This window comes from Panthera onca, chromosome X (assembly GCF_046562875.1).
Source record: "Panthera onca isolate mPanOnc1 chromosome X, mPanOnc1 haplotype 2, whole genome shotgun sequence".
Lineage (NCBI taxonomy): Eukaryota > Metazoa > Chordata > Mammalia > Carnivora > Felidae > Panthera > Panthera onca.
This window is the reverse complement of record NC_138357.1, coordinates 98326411-98352893: the sequence shown is the minus strand read 5'-3', so window position 1 is coordinate 98352893 and position 26483 is coordinate 98326411. Positions and strand designations below refer to the sequence as shown.

The following is a 26483-nucleotide window of genomic DNA, read 5'->3' as shown; positions in this document are numbered from 1 at the left end:
ATCACTGTTGAAGTATGTATCAGTACCTCATTCCTTTTATTGGCCAAATTATATTCCATTGTATGGATACACTACCTTTTCTTTACCTATTCATCAGTTTATGGGCATATGAATTGTTTCCACCTTATGGCTGTAGAAATAATGCTGCTATATACATTCATGTACACGTTTGTTTTTTTGTGCATGTGTACAAGTTTTTGTATGGACAGATTTTCCTGTGTATGTGTATATTGTTTTTTCACTATAGAAACAAAGTATGTAATTAAACAAAAGGAAACATTTAAAAGTTTTAGTGTAGATTGAAGTGTTCTGAAGGGATGTGGCAGTAAATATGCATTTTGTATTTGCCTACCCTTCCCCAATTTTATGCTCACCATTTTTGTCGGTAGTTTTATTGAGTTATAAGTGACAAATAGGAATTGTATATGTTTAAAGTATACAACTGGATGTTTGATATATGTATACAATGAGAAACAGTCACCACAATCAAGCTAATTAACATATTTGTCATCTCATATTGTTATGAATTCTTTTCTATGGTGAGGACACTTAAGATCTACCCTTTTAGTGAATTTCAAGTATACAATATAGTATTGTTAACTATAGTCACCATCTCCAGAACTTGCTTATTTTGCAGAAGTAAGACTTTGTACCCTTTGGCCAACATCTTCTTATTTCCTGTTCCCTCCCACCCCTGGTAACCACCTTGTACTCTGCTTCTATCAGTTTAACTATTTTAGATTCCGCATATAAGTGAGATCAGGCAGTATTTGTCTTTCTGTGTCTGGGTTATGTCACTTAATATAATGTTCTCTAAGTTCATCCGTGTTTTCACAAATGTCAGGATTTCCTTCTTTTTATTTATTTATTAATTAAAAAATTTTAACGTTTATTTATTTTTGAGAGAGAGATAGAGAGTGCAAGTGGGGGAGAGACAGAGGGAGCCAGGGAGACACAGAACTTGTAGCAGGCTCCAGGCTCTGAGCTGTCAGCATGGAGCCTGATGAGGGGCTTGAACCCATGAACCATGAGATCATGACCTGAGCTGAAGTCGGATGCTTAACTGACTAAGCCACCTAGTGCCCCAGGGTTTCCGTCTTTTTAAAGGTTGAATAATATTCCATTATTCTTCTGCATGTGGATATCCAGTTTTTCCAGCACTGTGTATTAAGGAGACTGTCTTTTTTCTGCTGTGTGTTCTTGGAAGTTTTGTTGTAGTCTGGTTGACTCTAAATGCATGGATTTATTTGTGGGCTCTCTATTCTGTTCATATGTTTATGTGTCTTTTTTCATGCCAATACCATACTGTTTTGATAACTGTACCTTTGTAATGTAGTTTGAAATCAGGAAGTGTGATAAGTCCAGCTTTGTTTGTTTTGTTCAAAATTGCATTAGCTATTCAGAACCTTTCATGTTTACATTAGGAGCAAAAAGAATAAAATGCTAGGAGTAAATTTAACCAAAGAGCTGAAAGAGTTACACACTGAAAATTATGAAAATTTGTTGAAGGGAATTAAGACACAGATACAGAAAAGAACATCACAGGTGGAGAAGAACCATCTCCATGGTTTAGGAGAATTAATATTTTAAACATCTATACTACCCAAAGTGATCTACAAGTTTATTATAAACCTTGTCAAAATCCCAACTGCATTCTTTACAGAAATAGAAAAAAAATATAGAAATTCATATGGACAGGTTTTCAGTGCTCTTCAGTATATACTAGTGAGTGAAATTGTTGAATCATGATAACTCTGTTTAACTTTTTGAGAAACTATCATACTATTTTCCAAAGAAATTGCACCATTTCACAACTCTTACCAGTAAAGAATATGTATTCTAATGTTCTAATACCTCCACACCTTTGCCCATACTTGTTAATATCCTTCTTATTGGTTATATTCATCCTGATGGGCCCAAGTGGCTTATCATTTCAGTTTTCATTTACATTTCCCCAGTGACTAATGATGAATGTTTTTTCATATGCTTATTTTGCATTTGTATATCTTCTTTAGAGAAATGTTTATTCACGTCTCTGATAGTCAGAATAATGTCCACCTAAAAACGTCCCTATCCTAATCTGTAGGATTTGTGAATATGTGGTGTTCCATGGCAAAAGGAGGATTTAGGTTTTAATTGGAAGTAATGTTGATAATCAGTTGACTCTAAAATGGGGAGGTTACCTTGGATTGTTTGTGTGGACCCAGTATAGTCACAGGGATACTTAAAAGTGGAAATAGGAGGCATTAAAAGTGTCAGTGATATGATGTGAAAAATATTTGCATGTCCATTGCTGGCTTTGACAATGGAAGGGAAAGGTGATGAGCCAGGGAATGTGATGGCCTCTATCTAGAAGGTAGGAAAAGATAAAGAAATAGATTTTCCACTAGAGCCTTCAGAAATGAACACTGTCCTGCTGAAATCTTAGTTTTGGCCCATGGAGATTTGTGTTAGACTTCTGACCTGTAGAAGTAGAAGATAAGTTGAGCAGTTTTAGCCCACAGAGTTGTTTGTAATTTGTTATTGTAACAATAGGAAACTAACACAATATTCTTTATCCATTTTTAATTGGAATATTTATCCTTTTGTTGTTGAATTGCAAAAGTTCTTTATGTATTCTGGATACAAGTCCTTTGTCAGATATGTAAATTGCAAATATTTTCTCCCTTTCTATGGGTTGTTTTCTCACTTTCCTTTTTTGTCCTTTGAAGTACAAAAATTTTGAAGCTTGATTAAGTCCAATTTATCTTTGTTTTTCTTTTTGCCATTTGTGCTTTGAGTATCCTATCTTGGTAGTTATACAGTATCTGAGGTCATTAAGATTTGTTCCTGTGTTTTCCTCTAAGAAATTTAGCTTATGCATTTAAATGTGTTATCCATTTTGAGTTGTATATAGGTTTATTTAGGGGTCCAGATTTGTTCATTTACATATAGTTGTCCAGGTATCTCAGAATCAAGGTATTCTCTAACTTCCCCTGAGATTTCTTCGACCCATTGGTTACTTAGGGGTGTATTGTTTAACTTCTAGATATTTGTGAGTTTCCCATATTTCCTTCCCTTTATTTGTTCTTTTTAATAATTTATATACTTTATTGATAGTTTCTATTTTGTGAGATATTTTCATGCCTTTTCTAAAATTTTTTTAATTGAGATATAATTGATACATAATCTTAGTTTCAGGTGTACAACGTAATGACATTTGTATATATTATAAAATGATCACCATAATAAGTCTATCATCCATCACCATATATTGTGACATAATTTTTTTTCTTGTGATAAGAACTCTTGAGATTTACTCTTGTAGCAACTTTCAAATATGTGATACAGTATTAACTATACTCACCATGCTGTACATTATATCCTCATGATTTATTAATTTTTGTTTTTTTTTGTTTTTTTTTCAATATATGAAGTTTATTGTCAAATTGGTTTCCATACAACACCCAGTGCTCATCCCAAAAGGTGCTCTCCTCAATACCCATCACCCACCCTCCCCTCCCTCCCACCCCCCCATCAACCCTCAGTTTGTTCTCAGTTTTGAAGAGTCTCTTATGCTTCGGCTCTCTTCCACTCTAACCTCTTTTTTGTTTTTTTTCCTTTCCTTCCCCCATGGGTTTCTGTTAAGTTTCTCAGGATCCACATAAGAGTGAAACCATATGGTATCTGTCTATCTGTATGGCTTATTTCACTTAGCATCACACTCTCCAGTTCCATCCGTGTTGCTACAAAGGGCCATATTTCATTCTTTCTCATTGCCACGTAGTACTCCATTGTGTATATAAACCACAATTTCTTGATCCATTCATCAGTTGATGGACATTTAGGCTCTTTCCATAATTTGGCTATTGTTGAGAGTGCTGCTATAAACATTGGGGTACAAGTGCCCCTATGCATCTCTTGTAGGGCTGGTTTCGTGGTGACGAATTCCTTCAGTTTTTGTTTGTTTGGGAAGACCTTTATGTCTCCTTCTATTCTAAATGACAGACTTGCTGGATAAAGGATTCTCGGCTGCGTATTTTTTCTGTTCTTCGCATTGAAGATTTCCTGCCATTCCTTTGTGGCCTGCCAAGTTTCAGTAGAGAGATCGGTCATGAGTCTTATCGGTCTCCCTTTATATGCTAGAGCACATTTATCCCTAGCTGCTTTCAGAATTTTCTCTTTATCCTTGTATTTTGCCAGTTTCACTATAATATGTCGTGCAGAAGATCAATTCAGGTTATGTCTGAAGGGAGTTCTCTGTGCCTCTTGGATTTCAGTGCCTTTTTCCTTCCCCAGATCAGGGAAGTTCTCAGCTATGATTTCTTCAAGTACCCCTTCAGCACCTTTCCCTTTCTCTTCCTCCTCTGGAATACCAATTATGCATAGATTATTTCTCTTTAGTGCATCACTTAGTTCTCTAATTTTCCCCTCATACTCCTGGATTTTTTTATCTCTCTTTTTCTCAGCTTCTTCTTTTTCCATAATTTTATCTTCTAGTTCACCTATTCTCTCCTTTGCCTCTTCAATCTGAGCCGTAGTTGTCTCCATTTTATTTTGCAGCTCATTGATAGCATATTTTAGCTCCTCCTGGCTGTTCCTTAGTCCCTTGATCTCTGTAGCAAGAGATTCTCTGCTGTCCTTTATACTGTTTTCAAGCCCCGCGATTAATTTTATGACTATTATTCTAAATTCACTTTCTGTTATATTGTTTAAATCCTTTTTGATCAGTTCGTTAGCTGTTGTTATTTCCTGAACGTTTTTCTTAGGGGAATTCTTCCATTTCATCATTTTGGATAGTCCCTGGAGTGGTATGGAACTGCAGGGCACTTCCCCTGTGCTGTCTTGAATAACTTGTGTTGGTGGGTGGGGCCGCAGTCGGACCTGATGTCTGCCCCCAGCCCACCGCTGGGGCCACAGTCAGACTGGTGTGTGCCTTCTCTTCCCCTCTCCTAGGGGCGTGATTCACTGTGGGGTGGTGTGGCCCGTCTGGGCTACTTGCACATTGCCAGGCTTGTGGTGCTGGGGATCTGGCATATGTGCTGGGGTGGATCTGCAAGGTGTACAGGGGTGGGAGGGGCAGGCTCAGCTCGCTTTTGTTTGGGAGATCGGCTTCGAGAGGGGCCCTGCAGCACCGGGAGGGAGTCAGACCCTCGGGAGGGATGGATCAGCAAAAGCACAGCGTTGGGTGTTTGTGAGGTGCAAGCAAGTTCCCTGGCAGGAACTGGTTCCCTTTTGGATTTTGGCTGGGGGATGGGCGAGGGAGATGGTGGTGGCAAGCGCCTTTGTTCCCCGCCAAGCTGAGCTCTGTCGTCCGGGGCTCAACAACTCTCCCTCCCTTTGTCCTCCAGCCTTCCCGCTTTCTGAGCAGAGCTGTTAACTTATGACCTCCCAGATGTCAAGTCCCGCTTGCTGTCGGAACACATTCCCTCCGGCCCCTCCGCTTTTGCAAGCCACATTCGGGGGCTCTGCTTGGGCGGCGGGCCGCCCCTCTGCCCTGGCTCCCTCCTGCCAGTCCTTGAAGTGCGCACCGCCTCTGTGCTCTTCCTACCCACTTCTGTGGGCCTCTCGTCTGTGCTTGGCTCTGGAGACTCCGTTCTGCTAGTCTTCTGGCGGTTTTCTGGGTTATTCAGGCAGGTGTAGGTGGAATCTAAGTGATCAGCAGGACGCACGGTGAGCCCAGCGTCCTCCTACACCGCCATCTTCCCAGGATCCCTCGATTTATTAATTTTATAACTGGAAATTTGTACCCTTTAACCCTCTTCATCCATTTTACCCATCCTCCTCCCCTTGCCCTTGCAACCACCAGTCTGTACTGTGTATGTGTGAGTTTGGTTTTTTGTTTGTTTTTTGTGTTTAGATTCCACATGTGAGTGAGTTCATATGGTATTTGTTTTTCTGTGTCTGACTTATTTCACTTAGCATAATGCCCTCAAAGTACATCTATGTTGTCAAAAATAGCAAGATTTTGTTGTTATTTTATTGGCAAATAATATTCTGTTGTATACGTATACTGTATTTTCTTTATCTCTTCATCCTTTGGTGGACGGTCAGGTTGTTTCAATGTCTTGGCTCTTGTAACTAATGCTGCAATGAGTTAGTGTTTTGAGTGTTTTGAATTAGTGTTATTTTCTTGGGATGAATACCCAGAAGTGGAAATGCTGGGTTGTATGCTAGTTCTATTTTTGATTGTTTGAAGAACTCCATGCTGTTTTCCATAGTAGTTGCATCATTTTACATTCCTACCAACAGTACAGGAGGGTTCCCTTTTCTCTGCATCCTTGCCAACACTTGTTATTTCTATTTCTTGTCTTTTTGATAATACCCATTCTCGGGTGTGACATGGTACTTCATTGTGGTTTTGATTTGCAATTCCCTGATGATTAGTGATGTTGAGTGATGGTGATTAATGAGTGATATTTTCTCCCATCCCCTAGGTTGCCTTTTCATTTTGTGGATGGTTTCCTTTGCTGTGCAGAAGGCTTTGTTTGATGTAGTCCCACTTGTTCCTTTAATTCTTTAGACATATTTTCCATTAGTTGTTTGAGCATATCTATAATAGTCAACTTACCCTCTTTGGTAAGTTTAACATTTGAGTTTCGTCAAGGCAGTTTCTATTGATTGGAGTTTTCTGTGTATTGGCTATACTTTCCTATTTCTTTTCATGCCCTGTAATTTTTTGTTGAAAACTGGGCATTTTAAATGATAGTATTTGGCAACTCTGGAAATCAGATACCCCCAAGATTTATTGTCATTGCTATTTGTTTCTGTTGTTCTTTGTCTTTAGTGCTTTTTTTTAGACTGAGTCTGTAAAGGTTGTTTTCTTGGTTATGTGCAGCCAATCAAGGATCTTCTCAGTTAATTTTGGGGTCAGTGAATGATTGGGCAGAGCTTCTCTTAAATTCCCTGAATCAGTAAGTCTCACAGCCTTTGCTAAGAGCTTTTGTGTAAGTGTATTGGGTGGGGCAAATCTTCACTGTTCTGTCAGGTAGTTTACAACTCTTTTTGGCCTTTAATTCCTTCTTGTACAGCATCTCAAAGTGAGGCAAAAGTGAGAAATTGGAGCTTTCTCAAATCTTTCCTGGACATGTAAACCGTCATCTAGATTCCCAGGAATGTGTCAGAGCTTTTCAAATGCCTTCTGAATGTTTTCTGTTTTTGTTTTTTGTTTCTCTTTTCCTTTCTTTTTCCTTTTTTGTTTTGTTTTGCCTCTTATTTTCCTCTTATTAGCTGTGATTAACAATTGCTGCTGATTTTGTAAAAAAAAAATTTTAATGTTTGCTTATTTTTGAGAGAGAGAGAGAGAGTGCGTGCATGAGTGGGAGAGGGTCAGAGAGAGAGAGGGAGACACAGAATCCGAAGCAGGCTTCAGGCTCTGAGCTGTCAGCACAGAGCCCATGTGGGGCTCAAACTCATGAACCATGAGATCAGGACCTGCGCCAAAGTCAGATGCTTAATTGCTTAACCGACTGAGCCACCCAAGTGCCCTGCTGCTGATTTTTTGATGGGCCGGGAGGAGAAGGGGGTTCAGTGGAGAGAATTGTTCACAAAGAATGAGCCCTGAACCAGGTCAATGAAAATTATACCCTTATAATAGGCTTTTTGGCTAGCTTCTAGACTGGACATAGAGGGACAATTCTCTGGTGGTGGGGCTTTTGGAGAGCTCCAAATCTGTTCTTTTCCCTCCTGTCTGCTCGGCTAATGGTTTTCACAGCTGCCATAGTTGCAAGGCTATTTTCAAAGACAGCACAAAACTGGGAATAGGAGCATTGGATCACAGTGTCTAAAAATGCCATGAAGCCTGTTATGCTTTCAGAAATTCAGCTATTTTTTTCTTAAATAAATACTTCTGGGATTTTTTATAAGCTTTTAGGTAATTTTTAAATTTGGGTAAAGTTGATTTTGACAATTATTCCAGTGGTCTCTTCCTGTTTGTAGAGGAGGGGGTATTTGGAGATCCTTAATTTGCTATCCTTCAAGCGCTTCAATACTATCATTCTTAATATTTTCTCAAAGAATTTTCCAATAATATATATCTTAAATGTTTGTCAATGCCGTATATCAAATTTCTAAGCCACTTTCATGTCATGGTGATGAACTAGCTCTCCGTAAAATTTTATAAAGTTTTTTATTTGCTTTTTATTTTTTCCAACAGTATAATATTATTTTTTAGAATCCATTTGGACTGATATAACAAAATGCCATAGATTGTATGGTTTATAAACAACAGAAATTTATTTCTCACCCTTCTGGAGGCTAGAAGTCCTAGATCAGGGCACTAGCACAGTTGGGTGAGGATCCTCTTCCTGGTTGTAGACTTCTTGTTGTATTCTTACATGGTAGAAGGGTCTAGGGAGCTTTGTGGGGCTTCTTTTATAAGAGCACTATGACCTAATCCCTTCTCAAAGGCCCTAATCTCCTAATGCCATCACACTGAGTATTAGGCTTAAATGTAGGAGTTTTGGGGGTTCACAGACATTTAGTCTATAGCAATTGACTACTTTTTCTTTTTTTAGAATGTGATATGTTCATTCATTCCACATCAAGTAGGAGTCTTTAAAGTGAAGCAATTGATAGAGATTATTGGCTCAGTGGCAGATGAAAATTTTCAGTCTACATCTCTGAAACCTTTTCATCAAATATATTTATATTTCAAGAGTGTCTGCAAACCTTCCACCAAGAAAGTTGTGATGAAAGTTAATCCTGGTAAGCTATTATTGACCCTTACCTTTTTTGTTAAATAAAGGTTATATGGATTATCTTAATACACTTACTGCTTAGCTGTGTATATCACATGTAATCTAATCTTGTGGTTCTTACCTTTGAATGCATCAAAATCACCTGGAAGACTGGTTAAAATAGGTACCACTGTCCTACATCCCAGAAATGATCGTTAAATAGGTCTTTGTTAGAACCCCAAAATTTGCATTTCTAACATGTCCCCAACATTTGCTCATGTTGCCATTTTGAGGATTATAATTGTAATAGTACTGGTTTAGTGATCTATAAAATTTACATATTTTAATGTTTTTCATGTTCTATGTTTTCTTTTGAGTCTGTAATATAATATAAACTAATTTTGACCACTCCTTGGATTTTTGCGTTGTTGCTGTTTCATGTAATCCTCAATTATCTTTTATACTTTGAGCCATATGAAATTACTGATATTCAGCTCTCTGTAATCTATGAAAACTTGTGTCATATGGGCTAACCCATTCCTTCAAGTTACTATGTTTTATTTTTTATGCATGCATTATATTTCAGAATTGTTTTGTGTAGGTTCATTTGTTAAATGGTTATTTGTAGGGGCGCTTGGGTGGCCCACTAGGTTAAGTGTCTGGCTTCAGCTCAGGTCATGATCTCAGAGTTTGTGAGTTGAAGCCCTGCATGGAGCTCTGTGCTGATGACACAGAGCCTGCAGCCTGCTTTGGATTCTCTGTCTCCCTCTCTCTGACCCTGCTCACGCACTCTCTCTCTCTCAAAAAAAATAAACATTAAAAAACTTTTTAATGAATTATTTGAATTTCTTTGAATGTGTTTCTTTGTTTAGGGACTTCATTTTAAGGTAGAATCAATGGTATAGTCTATTAATACATGGAAATTATTCGGACAGCTGAAATTAAAAAAAAAAATTTAACTTAATATCCAATTCTATAAAAGGTATATCCCCTTTGGTCAGTAATCCAACGGGACAGTTTGTGGTCAGAGACTTGCCAAAATACAAGGACTGTGCACCTGTTGCAATGCTTCAATCAACCATGACACACCTTCACAATCATCACCTAAGTAAAGAGTCACCGAAGGATGCACTGATAGCTTTTCCCAATGATCGAGCTGCAAGTATCAGGTCTGGAGACCAGCATAAACATTACAGGTAACATGCTATATTAAAAACCTGAAATTTTGAAAGGCACAATTACCAATGTGATATGTAGGTCTTAGCAGATCCTGCTGTAACAAACTAATGATGACAATAATAATAGTAATAAAATTTTATTTTCTTTGTCCTTTTTTTTTTTTACATTGGAGGAGATGGTTATTGAATGCTACTGTATTTGCTTCGTCTAACCTCTTGTCACCTCTACTGTGTGCTTGACAGGAAGTGAATGGTTTGCCAGATGATTATTAAAATATGCTGTGGACAAGTATAGAATAATAGAAATAATCACTTTAAAAAATGTATCAAGCTCTTATAGTAGTCCTATTCATTAAGTATGGTTGACAGCTTCAATTTCTCTAAGATAAAAGTAAACATCATAATCGTCATCATCATCCTCTTTGTTCCCCTCAAAGTCACATTTCCCATAACCTTCCCCAAATTGAACTAAAACCTCAATAATGAGGATCAAAAGTAATGTTAAACCTTAATTTAAATCCATTCAAACTGTTGTAGACTCTAAGTCTAAAGTACTTTCTTGACCAGCAAGAGAGCAGACACAGGATTAAAAGCAAGAGATGGCTAATATCCGGGAAAAGACAAGAGCCCTGAATAAGGGTTCTTGCTCTGTATTTATTAAGATTAGAAGGCTTACAGACATCATGGGCGTGCACAAAGAGACAATAAATTTGTGAACATTAACTCTTGAGCATGAGGGAAAGGGGATTTTGAAGATATACGGTGTTAGGGGCTTGGGTCAGTATAAACCAAAATCCTGATGCTGGGCAGATGGGCAGATGGTTGTTAACAGCAGACAGGAGACTCTGTCTGTTTATCTTAGCTAGCCTAGGGGATAAGACAGAGCATATAACCTCAGGGTTAACAAGGCACCTTTTTTTCTGCTAATCAACTCCTCTTTGGGTCACTCCAATGGCAGCAGTCTATAGCCGTATTTACCTGTTTACCTAATTTGTCCTTCCTGTGAAAGCAGCTTTCTGCTATAGTACTAAATTGGGGGGCACTTTCACCCTGAATACTTAATCTTGCTTATCTCATATACGTTTGTATTGGGGCCCTTGCCCCCCCCCATTTGGGGGGACTTTGCCCCCCCTGCTTTATTCTGGGGGCCTTAGCCCCCCTTCTCTATCGTTATTCGCCTAATCTTGTTTACCCAAACTTGGGTGTGAGCATCCTATGGCTTTGTAATTGTTTATGCCTTGTTAACCCATTGGTGCAAGCCCAGGGAATTTCTAAGCTTACCCCCCACACCAAACCTCAAAGAAATTACTGCTTTCCAAGTGCTTAGAAGAAACCCAGGCATCCTGGTTTTTACACCTGTAAGATTGAAATGAGTTTCTTTTCTGCCTGCTTGTATGCTACTATAGACTATCTAAACTTGATAATATCCCTGGGTTTTCTCTGCTTGTCTCTTTACCTTTGGTAAGTCATTAAGCTCACTTAATTTTACAGCCATTTTCTTGGAATATCATTTGATTTTAGGCCGTAATTGTTTTATTATCCACAATTGGAAGATTCTGGGTTTTTATATAGCCTGTCTTATTATTTCATTTTACAGATTTTATCCATACCAGCCTTTCTCTCGCTCTTTTTTGTTTGACAGATACCCTGAAACATAGGAGTGTAAAAATCGCTCAGACTCCATTTTAAGTAATTATGTAGTATAATAAAGGAAAACTCATCCCTCCCTCTGACTCATTGCACTCCATCCCATACAGAAGTATTTGTTGGAAACACTTTTTTTTAATGTATTCTTTTCAGTCCTTTCCTATGCTTACACAAATATATTTGTATAGACATGTTAATGTAATATTAATATTTTGTTTCTAAATCAGTCTTAATCATTTGTTCTAAAAATGCCAGATATTTTTTTGAAGAAGACTAAGCATTTCCTATTTATATCATGGCCAAAATTATTTTTCTCAGTTTACTCTTTTCCATACTAATAGAAATGCAAAATTTAGTTATTTTCTGGTTAGCAATTAGTAATTTTAAGTAATGAAATTTAATGATGTATTAAATTATTGGTAACAGGGGCACCTGGTGGCTCATTTTGTTAAGTGCCTGACTTTTGATTTTGGCTCTGGTTCTCACAGTTTGTGGGATCAAGCCCCTCCTCGAGCTCTCTGCTGGCAATGTGGACACTGCTTGGGATTCATTCTCTCTCTCTCTCTCTCTCTCTCTCTCTCTCTCTCTCTCTTCCTCCCCTGCTCGTGCTCATGCTGTCTCTCAAAATACATACACATTAAAAAAAATAAATTATTGGTAACTGTAATGGTTATTTTATTTCTTACTGCATTTCTTTAATGATTTTTGACAAGAAAATAAAAAAAAAGAAGCCAGGAACTTTTGTCTAACTTCTGTTTACTATAGTATGTCCTGTGCTTAGAAGAGTGTCAGGCATTATAGTAGGCACTAGTAAATATTTTTTAATAAATGAGGAACAGTGTTTTATTTGCATAATAATTTTTGTCCCCTCTATTTTGCACTTAAAAAATATCACCTACTAAAAGCTAAAGAGGTATTTCATGAAGTTTATTCTTTTTTTAAAAGTTTTTAATTTCAGTTAGTTAACATGTAGTGTTATGTTAGTTTTAGGTGTACAGGATAGTGATTAGCAATTCCATACCTCACCAGGTGCTATTCACAACCTGTGCACTCCTTAATCCCCATCACATATTTAACTCACCCCTCTACCCATCTCCCCTCTGATAACCATCAGATTGTTGTCTAAGAGTCTTTTTGGTTTTTTATTTTGTTTGTTTTTGAGAGAGAGTGTGTGAGCGTGAGTGGGGAGGGGGTAGAGGGAGAGGGAGAGAGAATCTTAAGCACCCAACATGGAACTTGATACAGGGCTCAGTCTCATGACCACAAGATCTGACCTGAGATGAAATCGAGAGTCAGATGCTTAACCAACTGAGCCACGCAGGTGCTGCAAGTGTTTCTTTCTTGATTTGTCTCACTCTGTTTTTTCCCCTTTGCTTGTTTCATTTCTTAAATTCTATATATGAGTGAAATCATACTGTATTTGTCTTTCTCTGATTTATGTTGCTTAGCATTATACTCTCTAGCTCCATCCATGTTGTTGCAAATGGTAAGATTTCATTCTTTTTTTATCACTGAATAATATTCTGCCGTATATGTATACCATATCTACTTTATCCATTCATCATTTGATGGGCCCTTGGGCTGCTTCCATATCTTTACTATATAGTAAATAATGTTGCAATAAACATAGGGGTCCATGTACCTTTCTGAATTAGTGCTTTTGTTTTCTTTGGGTAAATACCCAGAAGTGGAATTACTGGGTTTTATGGTATTTCTATTTTTAATTTTTTCAGAAACTTCCATGCTGTTTTCCACAGTGGCTGTACTAATTTACATTCAAACCAACAATGTAGGAGGGTTACCTTTTTTCTACGACCTCATCAACACGTGTTATCCCTTGTCTTTTTAATACTAGCCATCCTGACTTGTGTAAGGTGATATCTCATTGTGGTTTTGTTTTTTATTTCCGTGATGATTAGTGGAGTTGAGCACATTTTCATGAGTCTGTTGGCCATCTATATGTCTTCTTTGGAAAAATGTGTATTCCTGTCCTCTGTTCATTTTTAAATTGGATTATTGGATTACTTGTTTTGTTTGTTTCCTTTTTTTGTTTTTGTTTTGGTGTTGACTTGTATGAGTTCTTTATATATTTTGGATATTAACCATTCATTGCATATATTGTTTGCAAATATCTTCTCTCTTTCAGTATGTTGCTGTTACATTTTGTTGATGGTTTCCTTCATTGTGCAAAAGCTTTTTAGTTTGGTATAGTCAAATAGTTAATTTTGCTTTTGTTTCCCTTGCTTGAGGAGATACATCCTGAAAAATATTGCTAAGGCTAATATCAAGGAGATTACTGCCTATGTTTTCTTTTAGGAGTTTTAGGCTTCAAGTCTCACATTTATGTCTTTAATCCATTTTGAGTTTATTTTTGTGTATGGTGTAAGAAAGTGGTCCGTTTTCATTTTTTTGCTTGTAGCTGTCCAGTTTTCCCAGCACCATTTATTGAACAGGCTGTCTTTTCCTCATTGTATGTTCTTGCCTCCTTTGTAGAAGATTAAGTGACTATATTAAGTATGGACTTATCTTTGGCCTCTCTGTTTTTCCCATTGATCTATGTGTCTTTTTTTGTGCCAGGACCATACTGTCTTGGTGGCTACAGTTTTGTAGTGTATCTTGATATCTGGAATTGTGATGACTCCAGCTTTGTTCTTCTCAAGATTGCTTTGGTTCTCGGGAGTATTTTCAACAACTATCTTTGAATAGCAAAGCGTTTATTTCCCTCTCGTTGTCTAACTCTCTTAAAGACTCTCATTCAGTTAAAGTTATCTTACTGTAACCATAGAGGACTTGTTGAAAACATGGAGAAATGTTAAATTTCATTGGGCTCTATGACTAATAAGTTCATACTTGAGTTAATTATTGAGGGTGAGAATCTTAATAATTAATACAATTTGAGGAGAATTCAGGCAGCCCAGGGCCAGAAGATGTGAATAATTGTAATTTTTGTATTTATGGAAAATATATGGTGGGTGAAAGGAAGAACATGAATTTAGATGAGTGAACATGAGACATAAAGTAGTTGTGATTAATTTATGAATTGGTTTCTATGGTTCATTGATGGTTATTACATAAGCTCTGAGATTTTATTTTTATTTTTTAAAAAAATGTTTTATGTTTATTTATTCTTGAGAGAGAGAGAGAGAGAGCGTGAGCAAGGGAGGGACAGAGGGAGAGGGAGACACAGAATCTGAAGCAGGCTCCAGGCTCTGAGCCATCAGCACAGAGCTGAATGTGGGGCTCAAACTCACGAACCGTGAGATCATGACCTGAGCCAAAGCCAGATGCTTAACTGACTGAGCCACCCAGGCATCCCCAAGCTCTGAGATTTTTTTAAAAATGTGTCTAATAAAAGGATTTATTATTACATATATTTTTTTCTAATTTTGATCATAATCATGTAAAAGTAATTAACTCTTAGGAAACACTAGTCAAATTCAGATCTAGTCCCATGTGTAAATCTAAAAGTCTTCAAATTGCCTGTTTGACTAATTCCTCAAGAGTGGTTTTAAGGTAGACACCATTGTATCCTAGTGACCTTTTGGAGTGTTTTTCTAATTGGTTGGGAAGAAGCACTGGGTGTTGTATGGAAACCAATTTGACAGTAAATTTCATATATTAAAAAATAAAAAAAAATAAAAAAAAAAAAAAAAAAAAAAAAGAAAGTAAAAAAAAAAAAAAAAATAATTGGTTGGGAAGAAAGTTAGATATTATTCTATTTCTTGGTGTAATAATATCTTGCTATATAAGAGGATATGAGGGAAAGGAGTAGAATCTGCCCTATTCACCATTTTGTGCTTAGCCCCTGGCATAGGAGACACTCAATAATGCTGATAGATTAAGTGCAAATATATAAATATTAACATAACTTGTTCATCTTGTAGGACGATTTTCACAAAGATTCCAAGATATAACTATGTGGATCCTGATTTTGCGTACACTAAATTGGAAAGAATTGGAAAGCAAGAACATGAAAACTATTATGAAAGATATATTAAACATTTAAGAAATGTGCGCATGCAGAAACAGGCAGAGAGGTAAAGTTTACTTCAAACAGTATGGAACAGATTGGGGCGCCTGAAGAGACAGAATTTTTTTCTTTACTCCTTAGTTTCTTTTCAGTGATTTAAGTGACCTTTACATATATGAAAATAGCAAAACATTGAACTACTTTTTCTGCAGTTATTTCCTTCCTTACTTTTGGTTTGGGAATGTTTTAGGTTGGGTTTCCCCAGAAATAAGGAGAAACAAGATAAGGAAAGCAAAATAGGACAGGTAAGAGAACTGAGAGATGATGTGTTTCAAATAAGGCTTACACTCAGCCTGATGCCTAAGGTCTCTTGAAGCAGAAATTATACCATATAGTTGTTCCTACGTTGAACCAAAGGGCCTCGTCTTTTGTGCTCCATTTCAGCCATTTCTTGTGAGCTGTCTTAGGGTGTGGTGGGGTGGGCGTGATTTCCTTGGTGAGGTGTTTAAGAATGGGGTCTTGTCAGCAAAGGGCAATTTTATGCAGATTAGCGCATCATTCTACTTAAGTGGTTCTGAGTGGGGCAGCAGAAGCATGCAATATGGGGAATGTCTGGATTTGCTATTGTATTTTCTAAAACACTTGGCCTCAATTAGTTATTATGATTTCAATAGGGAATGTATGGATTCATATAACAATACAGACATAGGATTACAGCCAGCATCAGGTCTAAAGTCACCTTCGCTCTCAGAAACGGAAATAGAAGAGGAATCATCTGCAGCACAGCGTCGGATCAGACGTAACCAGTTGCTAAATACTAGGAATATAGCATCCAAGGAGACAAAGGCTCTGAAAACAAAGGCATGTGTGATATTTTAATTTCATGAAGCCATGAGAATTCCTAAAATATCTTTTGTTAATATTGAAAATTAATTTTGGAGTAATGGTTTTCCACAGGTTCTCAAAGGACTTAAATCAGACCCATCCACACCCCATGAAAAACATGACTGCAGCTTAATTTTGACACCAAAGCAAATTCATCAAGTAATTGTTGGTAAGAATCTGTAAAAACCTACTAATCCTTTGTTTTTTAACAGGCTTAATGACGTATAATTTATATTCCATAAAATTGACCTGTTTTAAGTATGCAAGTCAATGAATCTTAGTAAATTTATGGGATTATGCAACCATCACCATAATTCAATTTTAGAATGCTGCCATCACCCTCAGGACCATATGTACTTACTCCCAATTTGCAGCCATAGCTCCAGGCAACCATTAATCAATTTTCTCTCACTATAGATTTGCCTATTCTGAACATTTCATATAAAAGGAATCATAACAATATGTATTCTCTCTTATATGGCTGCTTTTACTTAGCATACTACTTTTCAGTTTCATCCAATAGGTATAAATAGGTATAAATGTTCCTTTTTATATCTTTAAAAAAATTTTAACATTTATTTATTTATTTGCAAGAGACACAGAGTGTGAGCCAGGGAGGGGCAGAGACAGAGGGAGACACAGAATTCAAAGCAGGCTTCAGGCTCTGAGCTGTCAGCACAGAGCTGGATGCAGGCCTCAAACCCACCAACCGTGGAATCATGACCTGAGCTGAAGTCTGATGCTTAACTGAGCCACCCAGGGGCGCCTCCTTTTTATATGTAAATAGCATTTCATTTTACGGGAGTACCACATTTTGTTTATCCATTTACCAGTTGATGGACACACGTTGTTTCTGGTCTGAGGCTGTTGTGAATAATGTTGCTATAAATGTTCACATGTAATTCTTTTGAGTGAATGTATGTTTTCATTTCTTGTGGTTAGATTCCTAGGAGTGGAATTGCTGAGTTGTATGGTAAATTTATGTCAATCATTTCAAGAAACTACCAAAAACTTTCCAAAGTGCACCAAGTTACAATCCCACCAACAATGTATGAGGGTTATATTTACTCCACATTCTCACCAGCAGTTGTTATTTTCTTTTTGGTTATAGTTATCCTTGTGATGTGAAATGTTCTCACTGTGGTTTTGATTTGCATTTTCCTCATGACTAAGATGATGAGTACATTTTCATGCATTTAAATAGACATAAATGTATATTTCCTTTGGAGAAATGTCTTTCAAATTCTTAGCCCAGTTTTTAATTTGAATATTTGCCTTCTTATTATAGATTTGTAACAATTATTTATATATTCTGGACATAAGTCCTTTATCAGATACATGATTTCCAAAGTCTGTGGCTTGGTTTTGTTGTTTATTTTTATTTATTTACTTATTTGTTTATTAAATTTTTTTTTTAATGTTTATTTTTGAGAGAGAGAGAGAGAGACACACAGACTGTGAGCGGGGGAGGGGGAGAGAGAGAGAGGGAGACACAGAATCTGAAGCAGGCTCCAGGCTCTGAGCTGTCAGCTCAGAGCCCCATGTGGGACTCGAACTCACAAACCACAAGATCATGACCTGAGCTGAAGTCGGATGCTTAACCAACTGAGCCACCCAGGTGCCCCCTTTTTTTATTTTTTAAATAGTGGTCCTTAACACACAGAAGTTTTTACTTAAATGATATTGAATTTATCGATTTTTAAAAAAAAATTTATTTAAGTTTTTTCTTTTCTAGATCATGCTTTTGATTTCATGCCCAAGAAATCTGTACCTAACTCAATGTCACAAATATTTTTTCTTGTTTTCTTCTAAAATGTTTGTACTTTTAGATATTGTATTTATGGTCTACAATTCCTTTTGAGTTTTTAGGTAGTAAGTTAAGAGTCTAAATTCATATTGCTGTATGTGGATATGTAATTGCCCCAGCACCATTTGTTGAAAATACTATCATTCATCATTGAATTACCTTGGCACCTTTGTCTAAAATCAATTAACCATATATGTCAGGGTTTATTTCTGGACTCTCAGTTCTGTTCCATTGATCTGCACGTCTGTCCTTACAACAGTTCTACACTTTGATACTGTACCTTTAGAGTATGTACATAAAAATATATGTACTAGTCTGAAGAGGAAGTTTTCATTTCATTCTAGGCAGGGTTAGGGTGGCTCTGAGGGAGATGTGGGCAGAGAATGATTTAATTGACATGGATTTGCTGATTCTCCCTTTAAGGAGAACCCACTACACAAAACACCAAATACCAATTCTTAAATTATCCAGACTAAAGGTGATGTCCAAAGAGGTACAAGGCCAGAGGCAACACAATGGGAACTGAGTAAATATCTGGGTGGTGATAGCTTATTATGTATGGCTGGTCAGTGGCCAAGTCCTCAGATCAGTGAGGACTATGGGAAATGCCCAAAGCAGGATCTGGCTCTGGGGAACGCAGGTGACATGGACTGGTAAAAAGAGTTAGCATCTGTCACCATTCACTGAGATTCTGAATGGGAAATAGGATCAGTGCTGTAACTGGAGCTAAACCTCCCTGCCACACAGTGGCAGTGAGGCACTTTGGCATGGCAGACTAGGAACTCTTTAGTTCATTGCCTGTCTGGGGTTGCATGTGGAGTTCAGTTCAGGTCATACAGCATTTACTGGGCCTCTCTTTTGTGCCGGGCATGTGATAGGTACTAGGCTCTATAGTCCCAGGAACTTGCCTTTCTTTATTGTGTGGTAAATACTCTGTGTCTTCCAAATTGGTGACTGACTAATCAGATAAGCAAATCTATAAAAATTCAAAAGGAGCAAAGTTAGAGGGCAGTGTCTAGTGTCTCCTCTACAACTCCTCCACCAGCTTCTCTCCCTTCTTTACCTGGTGTCCTAAGTTATTTTATTTTATTTTATTTTATTTTATTTTATTTTATTTTATTTTATTTTATTGTATTGTATTGTATTTTATGTTTATTTTCATTTGTCTTGAGAGAGAGAGAGAGAGAGAGAGCGAGCGAGCACAAGCAGGGGAGGGACAAAGACAGAGGGAAACAGAATCCCAATCAGGCTTTACCCCATCAGTGCAGAACCTGATGTGGGGCTCGAATTCGCGAACCATGAGATCTTGACCTGAGCTGAAATCAAGAGTTAGACGCTTAATCAACTGAGCCACCCAGGTGCCCCTAAGTATTTTAATAATGACCCTCTCTCTGGGGACAGGGCCCCTGTGTGAGTTTACAAGGTCAGCAACTGTGATGGTGGGAATTTTGTATCACTCTCATTTTTATACCTTAAAGGGGTTTTTTGAGCCTGTGCACAGAACAGGGACTGGAACTATCAAAGGAGATTACAGTGTCAGAAAGTTTTGCTCAATATTTATATTTTTAAAAATTAAAGTGATTGTCAAGAGGCACAATAGAGGATTTGGAGATTAATTGAGACAGTTAGTGAACACTGTTATAAAGTCCGGGTTAAGTCGGACATTATGCAAAGTATTGTTTGCTTCATCAGCAAATGACGAGTCACTTTGGTTTTTAGTTAATGATTTATTAATACATATTATAGGCCAGGCATTATGTTGAACAGTGTACAAACATGGTCTTATTTAATCCTTTAAATGATGTAAGCAACTTATAAGGTAATTGCTTTTATTTCCATTTTAGAGATGAGTAAAGTGAAGCCCAGAGAGCTGGTAAACCTTGATCAGATTGCTCAATATTTAGTGGAAAGGAGTGGATTTGAAATTAGGTTTCTCTAGCCGCACTTTCTGTGTCAGTTTCTCTTTACATTCCTCTTTTACAACCTGTATTTTTCTGTACAGTATTTCTGTCTTAGATTCTTCCCCAACTTCTTTTATGTCTACCTCACGGTATTGTTAAATCAGAATCTAGAATTTTGTATCTGTTTTCATAAAACGTATTATTGGTCTGCAATTTTCCTTTTTTTAAAAGTTTTTTTTTTTTTTTTTACTATCTTTGTTTTCTCAGAAAGTGTTCATTCCTCTCCTATATTCTGAATGAGATTGTGTAGAATTATATTGTTCTTTAAAAGAGTTCTTCAGAGAAACCATCTGGGAATGGAGAGTTCATTTACAGAGGATGTTTAATTACAAATTCATTTTCTTTAATAGTTGTAGGACGATTCAGATAATCTACACCATTTTAGGAGACTTTTGGTAGTTTGTGGCTTTCCAGGAATCGATCCCCTTTATGTGCATAGAATTGTTTAAAGCATTCCCAAATTATCTTTTTAATGTCTGCGTTGGAAACATCAGTAGTGATATAGCCTCTCTTCTTAATATTGAGAATTGATGTTTTTCTTGTTATTTTCCTTTTAAGTCTCAGTAGAGGTTTATCAATTTTATTGGTCATTAAGAACTTGCGTTTGGTTTCATTGATTTTTCTCTGTAGTTTTCTGTTTTTAATTTTAATGACTTCTTATATTTGGCATTTCCTTCTGTTTGCTTTGTATCTTTTATTTGGATTGCTCTTTTTTTTTCTAACTTCTTGAGGTAGAAACTTAAATTGTTGATTTATACCCTTATTTTTCCTAATATAATTTAGTGATGTATATTTCTTTTTTTAATTTAAAATTTTTTTGATGTTTTATTTATTTTTTTGAGAGAGATGGAGACAGACCATGAGCAGGGAAGGGGCAGAGAGAGAGGGAGACAGAGAATCCGAAGCAGGCTCCAGGCTCTGAGCTGTCAGCATAGAGCCAGACACTGGGCTTGGACTCATGAACCGTGCGATCAGGACCTGAGCTGAAGTCGGATGCTTAATCGACTGAGCCACCAAGACACCCAGATGCCCCAGTGTTACACATTTCTCACTAAATAATACTTTCGCTATATCTCACATATTCTTGTATGTTTTCACTTTCTTTCAGTTCAATACACAGTTGACCTTTGAACAACATGGAGGTTAGTGGTGCTGATAACCCCCCTACCACATGGTCGAAAAATTGGCCTGTAACTTTTGACTCCCCCACAAGTTAACTACTAATAGCCTACTGTTGACCAGAAGCCTTACTGATAATATAAACAGTTGATTAACACATAGTTTGTATGTTATGTGTGTTATATATTATTTTCTTAAATAATAGATTGCAGGCCATTTGCTTCCTTCCTTAAAAAAGGAAGCATAGGGAAAAAACAATATCTGTGATGATGAGGAAGGCAAAGTGTCTTAGATATGACATAAACCAAACTCCTCAATCCATAAAAGAACAAATGGATAAAAAAAGAACAAAAGAACAAATAAATAAATTGGAGTTGATCAAACTTCAGTGTTTGTGCTCCTCAAAAGCAACTAATGAGAGGATAAAAACAAGACATAGGCTGAGAGAAAATTATTTGCAAATTATGTATCTCATGAAGGAATTGCAACAAGAATGTGTATAAAACTTTGGAGATTCAATATTAAGAAAACAAATGACCGGATTAAAAAATGGGCAAAGGGATTTGAACAAATAATTCATCAGTGAAGATATACAAATGAGAAATAAGCACATGGAAAGATGCACAGCATTGTTAGTTGTTAGGGAAACAGTATAAAACCACAGTGAGATATGACTGTAAATCTATTAGAATGGCTACATAAAAAAAAAAAAAAAAAAGCAAACCCAAAGCTCACCATTTCAGTTGTTGCCAGTGATATGAGTGAGCTGGGACTCTTATACATTGCTAGTGGAATGGGAAATTAACCACTTGAAAACGGGCAGTTTGTTATACATTTATACATACATTTACCATATGATCCATGCATTCCACTCCTAGATATTTGTCCAAAAGAAATGAAATCATGTGTCCAAACAAATACTTGTGGACAAATGTTTTAGCAGCTTTTTAAAAAAAAGTTTATTTTGAGAGAGAGAGAGAGAGAGAGAGAGAGAGAGCGAGCTGGGAAGGGGCAGAGACAGAGAATCCCAAGTAGGCTCTGCGCTGTCAGTGTGGAGCCCTATATGAGGCTCAATCTCATGAGCCATGAGATGACGACCTGTGCCTAAATCAAGAGTTGGACACTTAATCGACTAAGCCACCCAGGTGCCCAAATGTTTTAGCAGCTTTAATTATAATAGCCAGTACCTGGAAACAATCCAGGTGTTATTTAACAGGTGAAGAGACAAACGTTCACCTGTAATGGACTACCATTTAGTAATATAAAGGAATGGACTATTGACACTTAAAACAACTTGAATGAATCTCCAGGGAATTTGCAGAGTGAAAGAAATCAGAGAAAAGCTGCCAATGTTATATTATTCCTCTCATAAACTCTAGAACATGCAAACTGATACACAGTGGCATAAAGCAGCAGATGAGTGGGTGTCTGGGAAGGGGGAAGTACTGAGGATGATGGGAGGGAGAGAATATAAAAGGACACAAGCAAACTTTGGAGTGATGGATGTTCATTCTCTTCGTTGTGGTGATGGTTTCACAGGTATATACATATGTCAACACCTAGGAAATTCCACACTTTAAATGCATACAGGTTATTGTATATCAGTTATGATTAAATCGAGGTGTTAAAAGTAGACTCAGACTTATAATTATTAAAATTGTTATGATATAAAAAACTTTTGTCATTTAAAAGTACCAATTAGTGGGAAAATTACCCATTTCTCTAAATTCTGGATAAATGAACATAAATGTATTGATGGAAGTGGAGAAGGTGTTACAGTGTAAATTCATGTACCAAGATGAGTTATAATGAATGTTAATAATTTTTCTATATAATTTGTCACATAATTAGGATATATGTAATTTTAACCAATAATCTCCAAACACCAAATTATGGACATTTAGATAAAAATCTTGGTTAGTAACTTCTGATATTGCAATAAATAATTTTCTAAGTATCATTTTTTATAAATTAATTGATGAAAATACAGTATGAAGACTTAAAAAAAATATCTGAATACATTTGCCAACACTAAACCTAATAACTTTTCATTTTTTCAGGGCCCTCTGTCCTTAATTTTGGTGATATTTGCGTGAACTCCACAAATACTCGTCTACTGCATGTTGTTAATATGCTACCTATGCATATTTTGATCCAGCTAGATATTAATTTGAAAGAACTTCAGAAAACCAACCAGTTTTCATATGTGATTCCACCTACAGCTAGTACTTATATTTCAATGGTATTTGAATCTCCCACCATTGGAAAATTTTGGAAGTAGGATTTATTTTTTAATTTCTATATGCTAGAATTAAAGTGTCCTTGTGTAGAATATGTATTTACTTGCTTCAGTAATTGTAGCATATGTTACATTTGGTCCTCAAACATAGAAACTATACATACACCAGTTTATAGGATTTGTAGATTGATATTTCAGTGACAGCCTACCGTAAATATTTTGATGTATTGCTTACTAAGGATTAACTGCAGATGTTAATAATATATGCATTTTTGCATGTAACTGAATTCTGTAATTGCAAATAGCTATTATCAGTTCAGTTTGGATGCTTTTGCTGTGTTACAGGTCATTCACCTTTACAGTGAACAATATACCTGGTGGGCATATCCTAGTGATGGCCGTTGTCATGCCAGTAGAACTGGAGCTATCTTCTAAAGAGCTAGTTTTGAGACCACATGGCTTCTCGATGAAAACATGTTTTATGGGGACAGTTGCTTTGTATAACCATCAGAATTATTTTGCCAAATTTGAATGGCAACCAGTAAACACAGAAAGAGGAATGGCATTTTCCATTCGTCCAGCTAAAGGTAATAGTTTATTCTATTTGTTTGATTTAGACACTAAATCATGGGCTCAGGCAGTAATCATTTATTGAGTGAGAACTGTATAATGGTCCTAAAAATAGAAGCAAATCAGATAGGGTCACTGGGGCATGTACTTTTTTTTTTTTTTAAGTTTGTTTATTTTTTAGTAATCTCCACCCCCAACATGGGGTATGAACTCACAGCCCTGAGATCATGAGTCACATGCTCTTCCAAATGAGCCAGCCAGGCACCCCCTATTGTAACCATTTAAAAAAATATATTTAGTTTTAAATTTACATCCAAGTTAGTTAGCGTATAGTGCAATAATGATTTCAGGAGTAGAATCCAGTGATTCATCCCATACATGTAACACCCAGTACTTATCCCAACAAGTATTCTCCTTAATGCCCCTTGCCCTTTTAGCCCTTGCCCTCACCCACAACCCCTCCAGCAAGCCTCAGTTTGTTCTCTGTATTTAAGAGTCTCTTAGGGGCACCTGGTTGGCTCGGTTGGTTAAGCACCTGACTTTGGCTCAGGCCGTGATCTTTCAGTCTGTGGTTCGAGCCCCGTGTTGGGCTCTGTGCTAACAGCTCAGAGCCTAGAGCCTGCTTCAAATTCTGTGTCTTCCCCTCTCTCTCTGCACCTCCTCTGCTTGTGTCCTCTCTCTCAAAAAATAAACATTAAAAAAATTAAAAAGAATCTCTTATGTTTTGTCCCCCTCCCTCGTTTTATATTATTTTTGTTTCTCTTCCCTTATGTTCATCTGTTTTGTATTCTAAATTCCACATATGACTGGTCATATGATATTTGTCTTTCTCTAATTTCACTTAGTATAATACACTCTAATTCCATCCACATTGTTGGAAATGGCAGGATTTCATTCTTCTTGATTTCCAAGTAATACTCCATTGTGTCTATGTGTGTGTATATATGAATATATAAATAAATATATATATATATATACATATATATATACCACTCCATTGTGTATATGTATACACACACACACACACACACACACATACATATACATACACACCATGTCTTCTTTATCCATTCATCTGGCGGTGGACATTTGGGCTCTTTCCGTACTTTGGCTATTGTCAGTAGCGCTGCTATAAACATTGGGGTGCATGTGCCCCTTCAAAACATCACACCTCTATCCTTTGGATAAATACCTAATAGTGCAATTGCTGGATCGTAGAGTAGTTCTATTTTTAATTTTCTGAGGAACCTCCATACTGTTTTCTAGAGTGGCTGCACCAGTTTGCATTCCCCCCAGCAGTGCAAAAGAGATCCTCTTTCTCTGCATCCTTGCCAACATCTGTTGTTGCTTGAGTTGTTCCTGTTAGCCATTCTGACAGGTGTGAGGTGGTATCTCATTGTGCTTTTGATTTTTATTTCCCTGATGATGAGTGATGTTGAGCATTTTTTCATGTGTCTGTTGGCCATCTGGATGTCTTCTTTGGAGAAGTGTCTATTCATGTCTTTTGCCCATTTCTTCACTGGATTATTTGTTTTTTGGGTGTTGAGTTTGATAAGTTCCTTATAGATTTTGGATATTAACCCTTTATCTGATATGTCAGTTGCAAATATCTTCTCCCATTCTGTCAGTTGCCTTTTGGTTTTGCTGATTGTTTCCTTCACTGTGCAGAAGGTTTTTATCTTGATGAGGTCCCAGTAGTTCATTTTTGCTTTTATTTCCCTTGCCTCTGGAGACATGTTGAGTAAGAAGTTCCTGTGGCCAAGGTCAAAGAGGTTTTTGCCTGCTTTCTCTGCTAGGATTTTGATGGCTTCCTGTCTTACGTTTAGGTCTTTCATCCATTTTGAATTTATTTTTGTGTATGGTGTAAGAAAGTGGCCAGGTTCATTTTTCTGCATGTCACTGTCTAGTTTTCCCAGCACCATTTTCTGAAGAGACTATCTTTATTCCATTGGTATGCGCTGCATACCTCCCTAGCTTTGTGGCTCAAGTTATGCAGATTGTTGTGCTAACCCTCACATCAATTTTCTAGGTGTGTAAAATGGTTTGGTGCTAATCTAGCTGCATTTCAGGGACGAGAGAAGCTGAGAACTTCCATGCTGCTCTGCCATCTTGGCTCCTCCTTGGCATTTACTTTTCCATATATGATATGTAAATTTGATTTGAAAATATGGATCCAGTGTTAGGGTTCTCCAGAGAAAAGAAGCAATAGGAAATATGTATAGAAAAAAAGGGAGGGAGAGGGAGAGAGGGAGGTGAGAGGTTGATTTTAAAGAACTGGCTCATATAATTGTGTGGACACTCTAGCAGGCTGGCAGGCTGGAGACCCAGGAACAAATTGATGTTGCAGTCTTGAATCCAAAGGGACTTCAATTTATTCTCTTCAGGCCTTCAGTTTACTGGATGAGACCCTTCCACATTGTGGAAGGTAATCTTTACTCAAAGTTTATTGA

The 26483-nt window shown here is 37.0% G+C and overlaps 1 protein-coding gene across 1 annotated transcript in view; it reads left to right on the top strand.

Moving 5' to 3' along the window:
- CFAP47 (cilia and flagella associated protein 47) overlaps positions 1 to 26483 on the top strand; it is a 544336-nt gene that overhangs the window by 31271 nt on the left and 486582 nt on the right. Inside the window, exons 9-15 of the mRNA XM_081794138.1 lie at positions 8496 to 8685; positions 9640 to 9853; positions 15367 to 15519; positions 16109 to 16313; positions 16410 to 16506; positions 23285 to 23501; positions 23809 to 24050. Of these exons, the coding sequence (XP_081650264.1) occupies positions 8496 to 8685; positions 9640 to 9853; positions 15367 to 15519; positions 16109 to 16313; positions 16410 to 16506; positions 23285 to 23501; positions 23809 to 24050 (1318 nt within the window). The remainder of the gene's footprint in view (positions 1 to 8495; positions 8686 to 9639; positions 9854 to 15366; positions 15520 to 16108; positions 16314 to 16409; positions 16507 to 23284; positions 23502 to 23808; positions 24051 to 26483) is intronic.